The sequence below is a fragment of the Diceros bicornis genome, chromosome 8, assembly GCF_020826845.1.
Source record: "Diceros bicornis minor isolate mBicDic1 chromosome 8, mDicBic1.mat.cur, whole genome shotgun sequence".
NCBI lineage: Eukaryota > Metazoa > Chordata > Mammalia > Perissodactyla > Rhinocerotidae > Diceros > Diceros bicornis.
The window spans coordinates 5,388,003-5,404,210 of NC_080747.1; the positions used below are offsets into that span (position 1 = coordinate 5,388,003).

Genomic DNA, 16,208 nt, shown 5'->3' on the forward strand with positions numbered 1-16,208 from the left:
GAATGACAGGGATCTGCCGAGAATGCTGCCATTTGAGGCGTGGTGACTCTGCTGAGCACCTCCCCGGTGGCTGCTCCCTGCACCCCGCCACGTGCCGTCCCCTCCCCGTGCGTGCACACACAGCCGGATCTTGTCCTTTATTAGATTCTCCCAGGCTTCATCAGAATCTGTCCTGAGAAGGCCTGTTTGATTGCCCTCGACTGGGAGGCATCTTTGAATTATTGCCGCAAGGCTGAGGCCGTGGTCCCCGGGGCCCCCCACCTGAGAGCCTCTGCAGGAGAATGTGTTTACCTGAAGCTGGAGCGGTGTCCAGAGGGAGCCGGCAGGCTGGGCCCTGGAAACATACAGGTTGAGTTGCCCTTGGGAGTCCAGGAGCCTGGAGCTCCTTGGCATATTGCAGGGAGGAGGGTGGGTGCTATCCGGGAGGGCCAAACGGAGGCCACAGGGAGGGAGGGGCGCCGGGAGCCCCAGGAACGGTGGTGCTTCTTATCAGAAGCTTCCCGAGGCCCAGAGCCTGGGTCAGCAGGCAGTGAAACCGGGGGAAGGGCTACGCCGTTGATTAGTGTAACCCAGAGGAGCGGCCACGTGCAAGTCTGGTCTGTGCACCTGGGAGCTCTAGCTGCTTCTTGTTTTCTCTGAAGCAGCATCACCACCACCACTTCACCCTCGTCCCTTTTCACTTCTCCCTCCCCCTGCTCATCCTTTATGGTGTCCTCACAGGGTGCCCGGAGCCCAGAGTCTGGCCCCATGGAGGTGTTGGCCAAAGGAGGCAGCATGGAGAGGCAGAGTAGCACCTTCTAGCACCATGTTGTGGACACTGGAGGACCTGGCTTAGATGTGTTGGCCAAATGGGCTTCCTAATACTTAACTTCAGAATTTGTCTGGTGTAACCCCCATCTCTGGACTCTGGCAGGTGTGCAGCAGCAGAATAGAGCAGGCTCCCAGTGGGCACTGACTCCCAGGAGGAAGGGGAGAGGAGGGGCTGGGCTCCTCATGCCCACCCCTCCTTCCAGATGCACCAGAGCCAGCCACACTCCCGCTCAAGAAGGGGAGAGGCCAAGAATGTACACAGGAGCGTGCCTTCCCGTGGAAGGACACAGCAAGAGTCTGGAAGAAGTGTCTTCTCCACTCCCCCAACCCTGTCAAATGGTCTCAGCCATCCTGTGGGCTGGTGACAGTGTGGTTCAGTGGTGGGAGCCAAAATCTTGAGAAACAGAAGGATCTGGATTCAGAGTCCAGCTCTGCCTCTTGGCGTCTGTGTAGTCAGAGGGCGTAGTGGCAGCCCGGGCCCGGGCAGTGGGTCAGGGTGACTGGAGCAAAGGTGGGGGAGGGGAGGGAGCATGGCAAGAGAGAAGCCTGGACCAGGTGCTGGCTCAGCCAGGGCTCCTCCCGCTGCGTCCTGGAGATAGCAGCTGGTCTGGGAAAGCTCAGGCTGGAGGGGGTTGGGGTGGGTAAGACAGTGGTGAGTGCTAAGCTGCGCAGAGGTTGGGGGGTCCCAGAGGAGCATGACAAGGGACATCAAGATGACAGAAGGGACTGCACTGCTGGATTGCCTGTGGCATTTTCGCTGGGCAGTGGAATCAGACCTGGATTTGAGTGCTGGCTCCCATTCTTGGTAGCTGTGTGGCTTTGTCAAGTTGTATGACCTCTCTGAACTTCAGTTTTCTCATCCATGAAATGGGGGAAACTCCCTGCTGTGGGGCTGTCGTATGAGCACCGAGCCCAGGCCTGGGCGCACAGGTAGCCTAAGGATTGCAGTCTCCTTGTCAGTGTACGTCCTGAGAGGGGTGGGAGCGGGTGTGGAGCTGACTCCAGCTTGAAGGCTGGGCTGCTGGCAGAGGTGGTGGAGGAGTGGGGTTGTTTCGGAAAGTGGTGGGCTCAGTCCTAGACATGTGTCTAAACTGCTGGTGAGAAATCCAAATAGAAAGACCCAGTGTGACAAGCAGGGATTGGAACAAAAATGGGACCTGGGGTCCTTATCACTTGTCCTGTGGATACAGGAGCTGGACGCTCTGTGTGGGCCCAGCTGGCAGACCCAGTAGGGGGAAGACCTGGAGGAAGGATGTTCCCACCACCACTGCTACCTTCAACTGGAATGGGTTGTGCAAGGAGGTAGTGAGTTCCCCATCATGGGAGGTCTGAGAGTCTTGGCTGGAGGTCTGCTTGGGGGGCTGTGGAAAGAGGGTTGGACTGGATGACCTTCAGGTGCCCCACTGTGTGTCTAAAACTCTTCAAAGCCCTTGGCAGCTGCCTGGCCTCTGCACAGGATTCGGGGTATAAAGGTGTTCTCCCAAGTGTCACTGTCACCGTGGCCCAGACACGTGAGCCTCGGGCTGGGCAAGCATATCGAGTTGTATTTTTTTTTAAGCAGAAAACAGTAAAGCAGGCACAAATTTGCCTTTAAAGTAAGATACTGGGCGTCTGCCAAATGCAAATGGATTTAAACAGCTGGAAGTTTAAATCTGACCTTGAGACGTGTCATTGGTGGTTTTAGAGGGGCTCTGAGCCCCCATCAGGCTGTAATGGTGGCCCGCTGGCACTGGCCAGTTTGGGCCTGTTGGAAGGCGCCTGGGATGTTCACCTCTGAGCGAGGGCAACTCGGCCAGTCCTCGACCATGTGGACGAAGGGAGCAGGGCTGTGATCTACCAACTCTGCGAGAGGACAGGGCTCTGCCCATTGTCCTGGCATTCCATGGTCCTGTCCCCCCAGATACCTGCATCCATTGCTGTCACCACCCCGTCCCATCAGTACGAGTGACATGGTTCCTGCGACCACTGGGAGAGTGACCCTTAGCTCAGTGTCAAGGGGAGCGGACTGCTAAGGAAGTGAAGAGCACGTACTGAGCATCTACAAACAGCCCTGGGAGAGAGGTGCTTTCAGATGAGGCCCCTGAGGCTCAGAGGGGTGAGGTGACTGGCCTGAGGTTGCGCAGCCAGGAAGGCGTGAAGGAGTAGCAGTTTCCACTGGGGTCTCCACTCCCTGTTCTTCCCTCCACACCGCAGTGCCTCGTTTTAGGTAACACCCAGCACAGGGCCTCGGGGACTCATTAGGAGCTCACCAAGAGTTCCCTTCCCTTCCCTCTTGCTTCTCTGAGCTCGGCTTCCCCACCTGCCCATCTTGCAAGGCTCTAGGAACTGGTGAAATGAGAGGCGGATACTGGCTCTCTGTGTAAACTGTAAAGTGTTTCCCAAGTGACGGGTCGATATTAATGCCTGTGCCTTCCTTGAAGACAAAAGGGATTGCTGCTTTTGCCTGGTGCTCCCGCACGGCCTCCTGCTTTCTGTCTGCCTGCCCTCACCCCCGTGGAGAACACAGCCCCCTGCATATGGGAAGGCTCATGTTAATTTCCACCAGAATTCCCACTGTGCACACGGACAGAGCACTCGCACACGTAGCTCAGGTCTTTGGATAACTAGCTCTTTTCATACGGGTAGAAAATCATGCAGAGCTCTCCTGAATAAATCTTCAGCCTGCCCTGCCTCCAGCTGAGTAACTTAACCAGCTCAAGCCAGGTCTAGATCTAGCCCGGAGCAGAAATGCTAGGCAGTATTTTGTTTCTTTGAATATTTATTTATCTGTTAAAACCCTTGCTACACAGCCATGCATGCACACACAAGCACACACACAATTTGTATTGTTGTCCAGAGCATAGTTCTATAGATTTGGGGCTCACTGATCTGTTTCTGGCCATTGACTGGCAACATAGCACTGACCGCAGAGCTGCGAGTGAGGATTCTCTGATCTGATGCAGGGAGCCTAAGGAAGCAGTGTTGGGCCCAGGGTGGAGGAAGAGGAAACCCCCAGGAGGAAGAGGAGGGCGTGAGCAGGGGCTTCAGGGATGGTGGTGTGTTGGGAGCTGGCCGGTGCTGGGTGGGAACCCAGCTCTGCCCACTTGCTAGTTGTGATCTCGGGCCAGTTGCTCACTTCTCAGGGCCTCAGTTTCTCCCCTTGCTGACAAGAGGATTGTTGGGGTGTGTAAATATAAACATGTGGGTCGTGCACCAGCCACAGTGGAGACCTGAATCAGCTCCTGCTGTCGTGACTGGAAAGAAGGCTCGTGCGCTTGCATGGGTCAGAAGGCAGCCAGGGTCTCCCCACCCAGTGAGGTCAGGTCCTGGCTCTGATGACCACACCAAGACAGATACTCGCGGCCTACCGGACGCACACGCCGCAGCATCTCCCGGGCACATTCAGTTACGGCTGAGATGGATTGTTCTGCGTCACCCATGGTGCTTCATCAGTGACAAAATTGGGCAGGTCCTCATGTCAGAAGGCCCTGGCGTGGAGCCCAAGTGGCTGAATAAACGGGGGGTTCAGCTTAAGCTAATGGAGTGTGTATGTGTGTGAGTGTATGTATGTGTGTTCCCTGTTTATTCTCTGGGAGAAATAGCAGGAAATCTTTAAGAAATGATTGTGTGTCAGTCCCACAGGCAGGGGCTGTGACTGTTGGAATCATCTTTGGTACTTGGCCCAACTTTCCAACGTAGAGCTTTAAATGAGGGTGCTGTCAGATGCGGAAGAGAAGACCCACAATTGTTAAGTGCCACGTGCACAGAAGCACTAGGTGCTACCTTTGAAGCTCCCAGGTCGCTCGAGTCCTGATCGAGTCCTGATCATGCTGGAGGCTTGTGCTCCTTGGGCGTTCCTTCATTTTTGTTCAAGCACACAGCGGCATCTAAGGAGCGCCTGCTGTGTGCCTGGGGGCGTATCAACGAAGGTGCAAAGGTGCCAGTCACTGTCACAGTAGGCAGGTGGCCCCTGGGCCTCATCTTCCTTACCTGTAAAGTGGGCCACCACCACCTACCGGGTAGGTTATTTTGAGGGGTCAGGAAGATGAGCAATGACAACATTTAGTGCGATGCCGGGCACGTTGTTTGTAAGTAAATATTCCGTTCCGACCCGTCGCCTCCTCCTCGCTGCTTTTGACTGGCAGATAATTATCAGCTTCTGAAGTCGTTAGGAGAATGTGTTTTTTATTATGATGATGTCATTAAAACTGATCTTTTATCCAAGGTAGCTTTTTTACGACCTCATCCAGTGAAGATTTACCCGGCTCCTTCTGTGCGCTCGGCACTGGGCACGGGGCCTGGGAGAGGCGGAGCTGGGAGTGGAACCTGCTCTGAGGAGCTTACGCTCAGGTTGCACACCCGCTCCTAGAACCTCAGGGCCAGAGGAAACCTGACGCCTGAATGATGCTTCTGTTTCCCTCCACAGCATTTCCTACAAGGGAACCTGCACCTTCTCTTTGCACACCTCCAGTGACAGGGAGCTCACCACCTCCCTACATTCTACCTTCAGCTTTGACTGGTAGGTTCATCCATAAGCTGAGCTGAGTTACCTCCCTGAGTTCCCACCCACCAGACTGGTTTTGCCTCTGGTGCCACACAGACCAAGTCAGCTCCCTCTTAGCCACAAGAACCCACCAGAGAGCTGAGGACAACAAGCCTTGTCTTCCTTGAGTCTTGTTTTCTCCTGGTTAAACATCCCACATTTCCTTAAGGGTGCTTTTGGAATGGGGTTTGGGATCCCTTCTGCCCGAGTGCTCTGCTCAGAATGCACTTGGTTTGTCTCTGTTCCCCAAAATAATGTGTCTGTGATTGAACCCATCTCCCCAGCACACAGCAGCTCAGACCATCGTCTGCCATGGTCCTCATGGCACTGTCCAAAGTAGACGGCTGTGGTGGGCACCCTCATCCTTGTGAGCACACCCCTTGCTGAGTCACAAATGTGTGACATTGGAAAAGTCACCTAAACCCCCTACACCTCAGTTTCCTGATCTGTAAAATGGGGGAGTTCATTTAACACTTACTTCATAGGGTGCAGTGGGGCTTAAAGGAGGTACAGCAGGTGAGTAGTGCACCCAGACGGGGCCTGGCACGTAGGTGCTCGTCAGCGCTGGCTGCCATGGTCCTTATTGATTTATTATTGGCCTGGACCCCCGAGAGCTCCTTCACTGAGCTGGGCTGGTGTGTGTGGCCCAACCCCAAGTCTGGTCTCCCCAGTCTGCTATAGGAAGGGCCTGCCACCCCCAACCCTACCAGCAGGAAGGACTAAGGGAAAGAAGAGAATCAGCGACTTGCATTATATTTAACAGATACTTAAATAGTGCTTACTGTTTGGCAGGCACTGATCTAAGTCATTTTCAACTATTAACTCATTTAATCCCCTAAACAGCCCCTTGATTGTTCCCCATTTCCCAGATGAAGAAACTGAGGCACCATGAATATTAAGTACCCAAGGTAAGTGGCAGAGCCACTGGGATAGAGGACTGTTAAAAACTCCAGGTGGAGAAGAGACACAAATTTGAAAACTTACAAGAGCGTGGTTGGTTTAGGGAGAACCATAATTTGTGTGGAGCAGGGCACGCATGAGGAATGATGGGAGGAAGGTTGAAAGGGGATCCTCCTTGCTGTGTGCCAGGCCCTGTGCCGGGAGCATCACACCATCAGCGCTAATATTCACACTGGTGCTGGAGGTAGGCACAGATAGCCTGGGCTGGAATCCCGGCCCCACCGCTTCCTGGCTCTGTGACTATGGGTGTCTTACTTGCCCTCTCTGACCCTCAGTTGCCTCAGCATTAAAATGAGAGTAATAATAGTCCCAACTCTACAGGGCTGTTGTGAGGATCAAATGATCAGTGTATGTGAAGGACTTTGATCCTGCATAAGTGTTTCTGAAAAAGGGTGACTTGCCCAGACTTGGTGGTAAGTGGCAGAGTGGGCTTCGTTCTCATCTGTCTGACTCTGATATGCCATGCTGCCTTATGCTCAACCAGGCCCCGCCCACACACCAGCCAGAATGGCCCCCTCAATGGCCCCTTCCGTCACATGCTTGGCACATTCCTGCCACTGCACCACACAGTACCTGTCCCCCGGCATGCCCCCCCATTATCCTTTTGATATTTTATCTTCCATCTAAATCCAAACTCAAACCCCAGACCCCAGTAGCTGGCGCATGAACTCTCTCCTCTCCCAGTACTGAATCTCCTTCTAGTGCACACCCCCAATTATTCAGTCACTGCTGCTGCGCCCCGAGTCGGGTTGGGGTCTCCTCCTTCGTAATGGGTGTCTAGAGCGCCCCCGGAGCAGAGGGTTTATTAAATCATGCACCGAGGTTTGTAGAACATGGGACGCATCATTAGGCCCTGCGTGAACAAGCACGCCCGCCTGCTCCCGGCACCCTGCGCTGGCTCCGGAGCTGGTGTAATTACAGCTTACATGCAGTGTCATTAGCTCCGTGAGGCTGCTAGCGGGCTCCTGCCTTTGGGCTCCACCGACAGTGGTCCTGAGGCTCAGAAGCCCAATTCTAAGCAGGTGTGTCCATCTCCTGCCGGTGTGCTAGTGGTGCAGAGGTGCAGAGCTGGGGCCCTCTGTTTAATTAGGGCACCTGAGGGACACATTTCAGGTTTAGATGGTGACATGAGGCTGGCTCCTCATTCTAAACTGCTTCCTGAGAGATACCCCCAGACCCCTGAAACCAGAGAAGGCTTCAGGGGGAGGTAAAAACACAGCTTTCATCAAACAGACTCAAATGAAAGACAGGAAGGGCGCTCCAGGTCCGTCTGCTCCAAGCTAGTGAGCTGAGTGCCTGGCACCTACTGGCCGGTTTTCTAGAAAGCTCTCTGAGGCCACACTGGATGGGGACTTTGTGGTGAGGGTGCCCTGCGATCCTCTAGGGGCTCCTGAGACAGTGACATCCTTAGCTGGCTCTGGCCCCCTGAAGTGGACCCAAGGCAGCCACCCCTGGTCTGCTCCCCAGGCTCCACCCTCCCCTCTGACCACCCTCTGCATCCTTTGCCCTTGGGGTTTGTCACAGTGTGACCCGCAAACCGCAGGTAGCAGATGCACTCAGGGACTTGTTTAAAACACAGATTCCCAGGCCTCACCCAGACTTCCTGATGGCAGGGCCAAGGAATCTGAATTCTTAACAAGCATCGCTGTAATTGCCATTCCCTGCTCTATAGGATTATACGTGTTTCTCCTGGCCTCCCCTGCCTGCCCTGCAACCCCTGGGAATCCTTACACTTGCTGAACTCACCCCCACTACCGCCCACATTCCCACCCCAGATTCCTGGGAGAGAAACGTGATTGGCTCAGCTCTCTGGGCAGCCTGGTGATTGGCTGCTTCTAGAGGGGTGTGTCTACCACTTGATCCAATCAGCTGAGGATAGTGTGGGGGCGTGGTCATGTGGTGAAGAACTGCTGATCTAGCCAGTATGGGGCAATAAGAAGTCACAGCTGCTATTAGTTTATCAGTTTATGTAACATTTGACCCCTTTTGGGTGTTTTTGTGTCCTTTGGGGATCCTAGTCTCTTCTGCCATTTTAATTTTTTTTAAGGCAACCACATGACACACACAATGTTTAAGTACCCAATAATCACCAAAATTTCAGCATTCTTTAGATCAGCGCTGGAGCAATAGAAATGTAAATGAGAGCCACACGTGTACTCTAAAATTTTCCAAAAGGCACGTTACACAAGTAAAATGAAATAGGGGCAATTAATTTTAATAATTTATATAGTCAACATGATTCAGTATTGAAATTACTCGTGAGATGTTTCACGTTCTGTATGTCACACTAAGTCTTTGAAATCTGGTGTGCAGGGTACACAGAGCACAGCTCAGTTCAGGCTGGCCACACTTCAGGGGCTCAGTGGCCACGTGTGGCTGGTGGCCACCAGACTGGACGTCGCAGCTCTAAATGATGGCTTTGCTTTATATCCTCTGTATCTTTTTTAATGTGTTTTACCCACCTTTGAATAGCTTAAAATAGTTTAAGGACTTTTCAGTCCATTTGTCAAAGGCTATTTGACTTCCAAATGTTACGTTTCTAGCAATACTTGCTCGTAAAATCTGCTGGAGTTTTGAGGGTTAAGTCTGTTTGTCCTGACTCTCCGTGTCCTGTTTTTGCTGGGTCCTGGTTGACCAGGCCAGTAGCCCACCATCAATGCTCATTTCTGATTAGTGAGCAGGTTAGTTTTCTGGGGCTGCCATAACAACTTACCACAAAGTCAGTGGCTTAAAACTACAGAAATTGATTCTCTCACAGCTCTGCAGGCCAGAAGTCTGGCATCAGTATCGGGAGGGCTGTGTTCTCTCCGGAGTCTCGGGGGAAGAGTCCTTGCTCGCTTCTTCCAGCTTCTCGAGGCTCCCACGTTACTTGACTTATGGGTGCATCGCTCCAATTACTGCCTTCCTTGTCACATGGCCTCCTCCTCAGTGTGTCTCTCCTATGTGTGTCCTTATAAGGACACTTGTCACTGGATTTAGGGTCTTCTCAGATAATCCGGGATGATCTCATCTCCAGATCTGTAACTTAATTACATCTGAAAAGACCCTCCTTACAAATAAGGTCACGTTTACAGGTTCTGGAGAGTAGAACATGGACACATGCTTTGCAGGGCCACCAGTGACCCACTGAAGTGAAACGTTAGCGTTTGGATAGTCAGGATGAAGAAGCGAGGAGGACGAGACAGCGTTTCCTTTTTCTGAGCTGTGGAAGGCACAGAGTAATCGTGGGTTACGAGAGGCGTGCTGTCCTCAGCACCATTCCCCGGGTAATGGGAAGTGCTGTCCATGTCGGCTGGGGTGGGTCACTGTGGCCAGGACTGGTCGGGGGGTAATTTGAAAACACGTGTGTCAGATGAACTCAGGAAGGCAAACCGGAAGACAGCATAAAGGCAAGACTGTCGTAAATTGTTCAAAAGTAAATATGGTAATGCTTGTAACGTGCTCTGCATAGGACCAGGCTCAGCATGAGCACTCTTAATAAATGCTAAATTTTGTCATCGTAATTGTAATTATCATTATTACATGTTTATATCTATATCTTATACCTCTATATTATTAATGAGGATGATGATAGATAAACTAAGGGAAAAAGAGACCCCTGCCAGGATACAAAACAAAGAATTGAGCTGAATCCATAAGTCACCAATGGGTTTGATGACAAAAACCTTTCTTTACGAGCTCTCCCAGCTCGTTGGTGACGCTGTTACCCACGGTCATGCTTGTTCACCGCTCGCTTTATATGCCCATCCTTCTTTTATATGATCATAAGGATGGCACTAATTTGGGTTTGCAAATGAGGTTTTCTTGATGTTGTCATGTCAGCATCTGGATTCAAGACGGGCTGCTTCCCAGACCCGGACCCTCCAGTGTGGCCCGGGAGCGGGCCCAGCCTCTCCTCCATCTAATCACCCCCAGGAGCCCCGGGGGATTTGCTAATGGGCCCAGGAAACCATAAACAGTAATGAAAGTGCTTGTGTTACTGCCGCGTGGGGTAGCCCTCGGGGTCCCTCCCCGTCATTAAATTGGGGATCCTCCTTCTGCCTTTGAGCTCAAAGAGAAAGTTTATCCTCCCCATGGCATTCATTCATCCCTTCATTCCCCCCGTTCATTTGTTCATTCATTTATTCATCCATTCATTTGCTCAGCACACCACTGTTGAGCGCCAGCTAAGAGCCAGTTTAGAGCACTGCGCTTCCCGTTCCCGACGGGCAGAGGTGGGAGGTGGCCAGCCTTCGGTGGGACAGGAAGGGAGGGCTGAGGAGCTGCCCTGACCCAGCTCTTCTACTTGGGAGCCCTGTGCCCTTGGGAAGTTCCTTTACCCCTTCTCACTAGGTTTCCTCCCTGTACAGTGGGGAGACCAACAGAATAGCAGCTACCTTACCGAGTGCCTGCGGGACTTGGAGGGGATGGGTCTAAACTCCCGCACGCTGCCTGGCCCAGGGCAGTGACAGCTCACAAGGACCCCTAACACGTAGGCAGCGCTTACTTTGTGTCAGACCCTCTTCTGAGCACTTGACATCTATGAACTCATCTGATTCTCCCCAGAGCCCTCCTCTGCCTGCCTCTCAGCACGCGTGGGATCCCCGCTCGCCTGACCTGCTCGCTCTGTGTCCGAATCTCCATGGCAATTGCCCAGGGCCCTGGATCCACCTCACTTTTCCATACCTACCTGCTTTGTGCCTGCTGCAGACCCCTGCTCCCCACGTGCTCCAGCCTCCCCCAGGGAGCCTGTTAAATACAGATTTCTAGGCCCCACCCCAGGCCCCCCACGTCCGAGTTGTCAGGGCCCATCGTTTTCTAATGAGCTGCTGGGTGAGTCTGATGCACCTGCAGATTTGGGAACTTAACGTCATCCTTCCAACCTCAGTTTCTTCGTTTAGGACGACAAGCATGCCGCCTGGGTGTTTCACAGCTGATGTTGCAAGCATTCAGCCAAGCGCAGGAAGTGAATGCACCCTGAATCTGCAAAGTGATGTGTGAGGGCAAGGTCAGGGGCAGCGCCTCCCCCTGGGCCTCGGGGGCTCTGTGGATGGGATGGGAGCATCTACACGGAGCTGCTTTCCTTGCTATGGAACAGCAAGTTCAACATGCACTTACAGGGCGCCTTTGTGTGCCAGCCCCTTAGTGGAACTGGGGACCCAGAGAGGGGGCCGGTGCATTTGCTGTGCTGAGGAATTTGGACTTCAGAGATCAAGGCACCTTCAGCTACGCCTTGATGGGGGGACCCTGCAAGACCTCCCCTTTCTCAAAGGAATGCCCCAGAGGCCTGTTACATGCCCAGCACTTTCCCACCAGCAACGTTACTTCTTGGTTAAGGAAGGAGGTCTCCACAAGTCCCCTTCCAGGGACAACAGTTTCCCTGGTGGAGACAAATGCTGGACACCTCCGAGGGAGCAGGGGACCAGGACATCACAGGTGGTTTCTAGTCCCAGCCCTGCCACTTAGCAGAGTTACTCAGGCTCTCTGAGCCCCAGCTTTCCCATCTGAGAAATGAGTATAATAAAAATCCACCTTATCAGAGGTGTGGGAGGGTCAGTGAGGTGTGCATATGGATTCCTAAGGCAGTGCGTGATGTGCAGTGAGAGCTAACTAACCGTGGTAACTGTTAACCAGAGAGAAGGAGTGCTCTGTGGGGGTGGAGACTACCTCTGGGGAAGGCAGCAGCAGGCCCGTCCCCTCCTCTGGTGTAGAGCAGGCCGTCGGTACTGTCAGCTGACAGCACGGAGCTGAGAGGGATGAAGAAGGGGCAGGTTGGGAGGGAGGCGGTGGGGGACACTGTGCAAGGCCTCTGCAGAGGCTGAGGCTCAGACCAGGGTCTGAGTGGGACACATGATCTGGGAGTCCTCCGTGGGCATGGGGGCCCAGCTCCTGGGGCGCAGGGCGGCTGTGGCCCGCGACGAGCTGTGTGAACCCCGGCAAGTCCCTCCACACTTCTGGGTCTCCCTTTCCTCATCTTTACAGTGGGAGCAACAGTGCCGGCCCGGGCTGTTGAGAGAAACACACGGGGCGGGGCATACCCGAGTATCAGGAGCAAGGTGCGCCCCCAAGAGCTGCAGTTACCTCTCGGGAATCGTGGGAGCTGCTCCTCCTGGCTCAGTGGTTCTCAGGCGGAGGGCGCTGACCTGGAGAGACTCCTGGTAGGCCCACCCCCCACCCGTTATCCCCCCACCTCCCGTCCCTGCCCTCCTCCCACTCTGGGGGAAGCTCTCCTTGGTCTACTTAGGCTTGCCAGATTTAGCAAATAAAAAGACAGGCTGCCCAATTAAATTTGACTTCCGAAAACACTTTTTTTTTAGGATGAGTACGTTCCATACAACATTTAGGTTATGCTTACACTAAAAAATGATTGGTTGTTTATCTAAAATTCAGATTAACTGGGTGTTCTGTCCTTTATCTGGCAACTCTCATTTCTGGGTACACTGGGAAGTTGTGGGGTCGCAGAATTTCTCCTTTTCTCATCCAGCCACCACTGCCCACTTTACAGGTGACCAAACCAAGACCCTGAGAGGCTGAGCACCAGAGCCACAGTCCGACAGCAAGGTGGAGGCAGGCTCGGGAGGAAGCTGGGTCCCTGACTCCCTCTGCAGTGCTCTTTCCTGCGGTGACAGTGATGGGGGTGGAATGGCAGAGTGTTACCCCCTCAGATGAGACCTGGTTGTATTTTTAACCCCCAAGACCAAATGTCCACTCCAGAGGGGTAGGTTCTGAGCTCAGAGCACGACAGCATGCCCCTAAGTGGTGACGGTGATGGTTTCCGGGAAGCCGGGCCCCACAGCAGCCTCTCCTCCATCCCGCGTTTCTCATCAACTTCACACACTTGCAAACAGAGCCGTGATTTAAGTGCAATCTCATTTCTGTCTTTTTTTTCAAATCAAATAAAACACTGGGGAGTGGGGGGGGGAGCTGAGGAAGAGGACGGGAGCGGTTCTTATTCTTCTAGTCTCCAAACCACTCCCGACGTGGGCTCCGCTCGCTCCCCAGTCTCTGTCTCTGAGGCTCTGACCCCTCCGAGGGACAATCGCCCATTTCAGCGAGACAGAATTGCTCTGGGACCCCGCCTCTTTTTAATCCCTCGCACCGTGCGCGACACCCCGGGGGACTTAATCATCCCACACAGATGCCAGGACGCGCCTCCCTGCCGGGAGCGGTAATTGAAGTCCTCCACTGCTCTGCGGTTCTGATTAGTCCAGAGTGGCTCCTTCCATAGAATTCACAGCTCCTCCACCTCCTGATTTACTGGCGGGTCCTAGAAGGTGTGAGTGAGTCCAGAGACAGCAAGAGGACACACAGATTTCCCTGACTGAGTCGATCTTTCTCAGGGGGTCGTTCAGGGCCTGCAGAGGGGTGACGTTCGAGGCTCCTGGCTGCCTCCGTCTGCTCTAGGGCCTCCCTTCATGGGTTGGGTGCTCCAGCTGTGCATATGCATGCCCCTTCCCACCCGGAGTGCTCCGCACCAGCAGTGGTTTTGCTCATACTGACCTTTTAGGACTCAGCTTTGGCACCTCCTCCTCCAGGAAGCCATCCCTAATCCTCTGGCTGGGCCCTCACAGTCCCATGTCTCCCTGCACTGAAGCGCTGGCCGTACCACGTGGTGCTTGTTTACATCCCTGATTCCCCCATGAGACCGGGAGCTCCTAAGGACCAGGCCTCTTTGTCTGGGTCACTCCTGGCCTGGTGTGGTGGCACCGCACATGTCTGCTGAAATGGAAGGAGGGAGGAAGGAAGGCAAAGAGGAGAGGAAAGGAGAGAATGAAGGGTGGGCGGGCAGGTAGCCCCATGCCCATTTTGCAGAGGAGAACACGGAGGACACCTAACCGGGAAGGGGCAGAGCCAAGCACCCCACCGACTAGCTTATCATACTTCCCATCTTGGGTCTAAAATAGCAAAGAGGAGCTTGTCTTTGAGTTGGTGAAACAGGGACAGCTTATCTGAAGGACAGCTGATATGCAGCTCAAGTGGAAAGACACAGGGCTGGAAGTCGGGCAGGTGTGGGGGCAAAGCCGGGCTGTCCCTGCTGCGGGCCCTTGCGCAGGCCACTCAGCCTTCCCACTGGGTTTTCTCACCCGTAAAGTGGAGACCGTAGTCTCCGCCCTCGTGTTGCTGGGTGGACAGAGGAGAAGAGAAGAGCGGCAGCAGCTGCACCCAGGCAGTGTTCCGAGCACTTCCCGTGTGTTACCATTCATCCTCGCGGCAGCCCCCGGAGTGCTCGATACCCGCTGTACCATTAACCCCGTGCACAGATGAGGACAAGGCACAGCGCGGTTGAGGCGCTGGCCCAAACTCACACAGCTCCTGAGTGTCAGCCAGGATTTGAACCTGGGAGCTCTGGCTCTGATACTGGTGCCCTTGACTAGTCTGCTCTACCGCCCAAGGTTCGTCAGCATCTAGTACTGTGTCTGGCCTACAGGGGGACCTTAAGTGGAGCCGTTATTATCATCATCCCCAGCACCCTCTTCAGCACCGTCATGTCCCACTGTGGTGCTGGGTGAAGAGACGCCCTCTCCTGGATTCTGCTGCTGGAGCTTGTGAACGGCTTGTGACTTCCATCTGTGAGTTTACCGCCAGGCACTTGGAGCTGATCTGTGGTCACCGCTCCGTGGTTGTGGCCCCTGGAGCCACTTGGCTGTCAGGCTGACGGATCCTGCAGAGGAGAGTGGAGACCTCAAGCTCAGCTCACGGGGGATCTCGGACCAGGATGCACCGGATGTTAGGGCTCTGCCCTGTGTTGAGCCCTGAGCTGCTGTTCCACACTTTGGCCTCACCCTTGGTCTCTGGAAGGCTGAATAGCTGCGTCGTCTTCACCCGTGAACTGTCTGGAATCAGTGGTCCGAGAGTCGTGAACATTGCCGTTGGAACCAATGCGAATGATAACTCACTGGGCAAGCGCGTGCAGAAATACTGAAATTGAACACGTAGGTGAGGGAGACAGTCTGAAGACTGCTCCTGAAAATACTAGAAGCACCTTCCTTAGAAGCACCTTCCTTCAGCATTGGCCAAAGTGTCCATTCGTGGGGTTGCTTCATGAAACTGCATCCTCACCATAAACCGAGTCCAGGAGATGGAAAGATCTTCACCCTGATCCGTTTTTCAGAAGGGCAGGCGAGCTGAATAATTTGAGTGCTAAAATTTCTAATAAGATGAATGATTCAAATGTTGAATACAATTCCAGATTTATTCTCATAATCCAGAGGTTTTTTCTATGGTAGTGAAATAGCGATTTTAGCCCCCTGCCATGCTCCATTTGGCTAAAATGTGCAGTGGACACACCTCTGCTCTTGGCAGAATGTCTTTGTGAGTGGAGACCCTTTCTCCCCCTTGAAATGTGCTCTTGGTCTCTCCTGGCTTTGCTTTTCTCCTGCACCTCCTCGACCGGAACTGCCCCGTGAGCAGAGGCAGGGCGTCACTGGCGAGCCGGGACCAGCAAGCCCGCCAGTGGGAGCTTTAGGCCAGGTCAGGAGTGTTTGCTCTCGGGGTCTCAGTGGCTTATTTTAACTTCTCCTTCAGGTCTGGGCATCTTGTGACAAATGGCACCAGCCTAGAAACAAGGGAGAGTCCTCGATGGGCCAGGAGCTCTAAGCCCTAAGGAATGTGGCTTGGATGGAAGGTACATCAATAGGTCAAACGCCCAAATTGCCCAGCGTACTTGGAGGGCGGGCTGGACTGGACATTGCTGGTGGAAGCCTGCATTTGACCCACATCAGCTGCCCGCTGGGTTTGAAGCTTCTCTGCTGTCCTGCGCATCTCAGCCCCTAACGCCACATCAAGATGCTTCCGACTCTGCCTTTTCTCGCTGTTCCCAGCCTCGGCATCTGAGAATGTCCTGGAAAGGGCTTTGTCTGTGGAGAAGGGCAGCCTTGGACTTCTTCCAGTGTAGCTCAGGCTGCCCACACTGGCTTCCAGCTTCCTGTCGGCCACT

General features: G+C 53.8%; 1 protein-coding gene across 3 annotated transcripts in view; it reads left to right on the forward strand.

Annotated features, from left to right (window-relative positions):
- Window positions 1–16,208, forward strand: part of PPP2R2C (protein phosphatase 2 regulatory subunit Bgamma) — a 137,273-nt gene that overhangs the window by 50,420 nt on the left and 70,645 nt on the right. For 2 of the 3 annotated variants that reach the window (XM_058546685.1, XM_058546686.1), the window contains exon 1: window positions 5,163–5,308. The exons of the other annotated variant lie outside the window; for it this stretch is intronic. In XM_058546685.1, coding sequence (XP_058402668.1) covers window positions 5,191–5,308 — 118 coding nt within the window. In that variant the 5' untranslated portion in view covers window positions 5,163–5,190. Of the gene's footprint in view, window positions 1–5,162; window positions 5,309–16,208 lie in introns of those variants that run through there. 3 annotated transcript variants of the gene reach the window in all.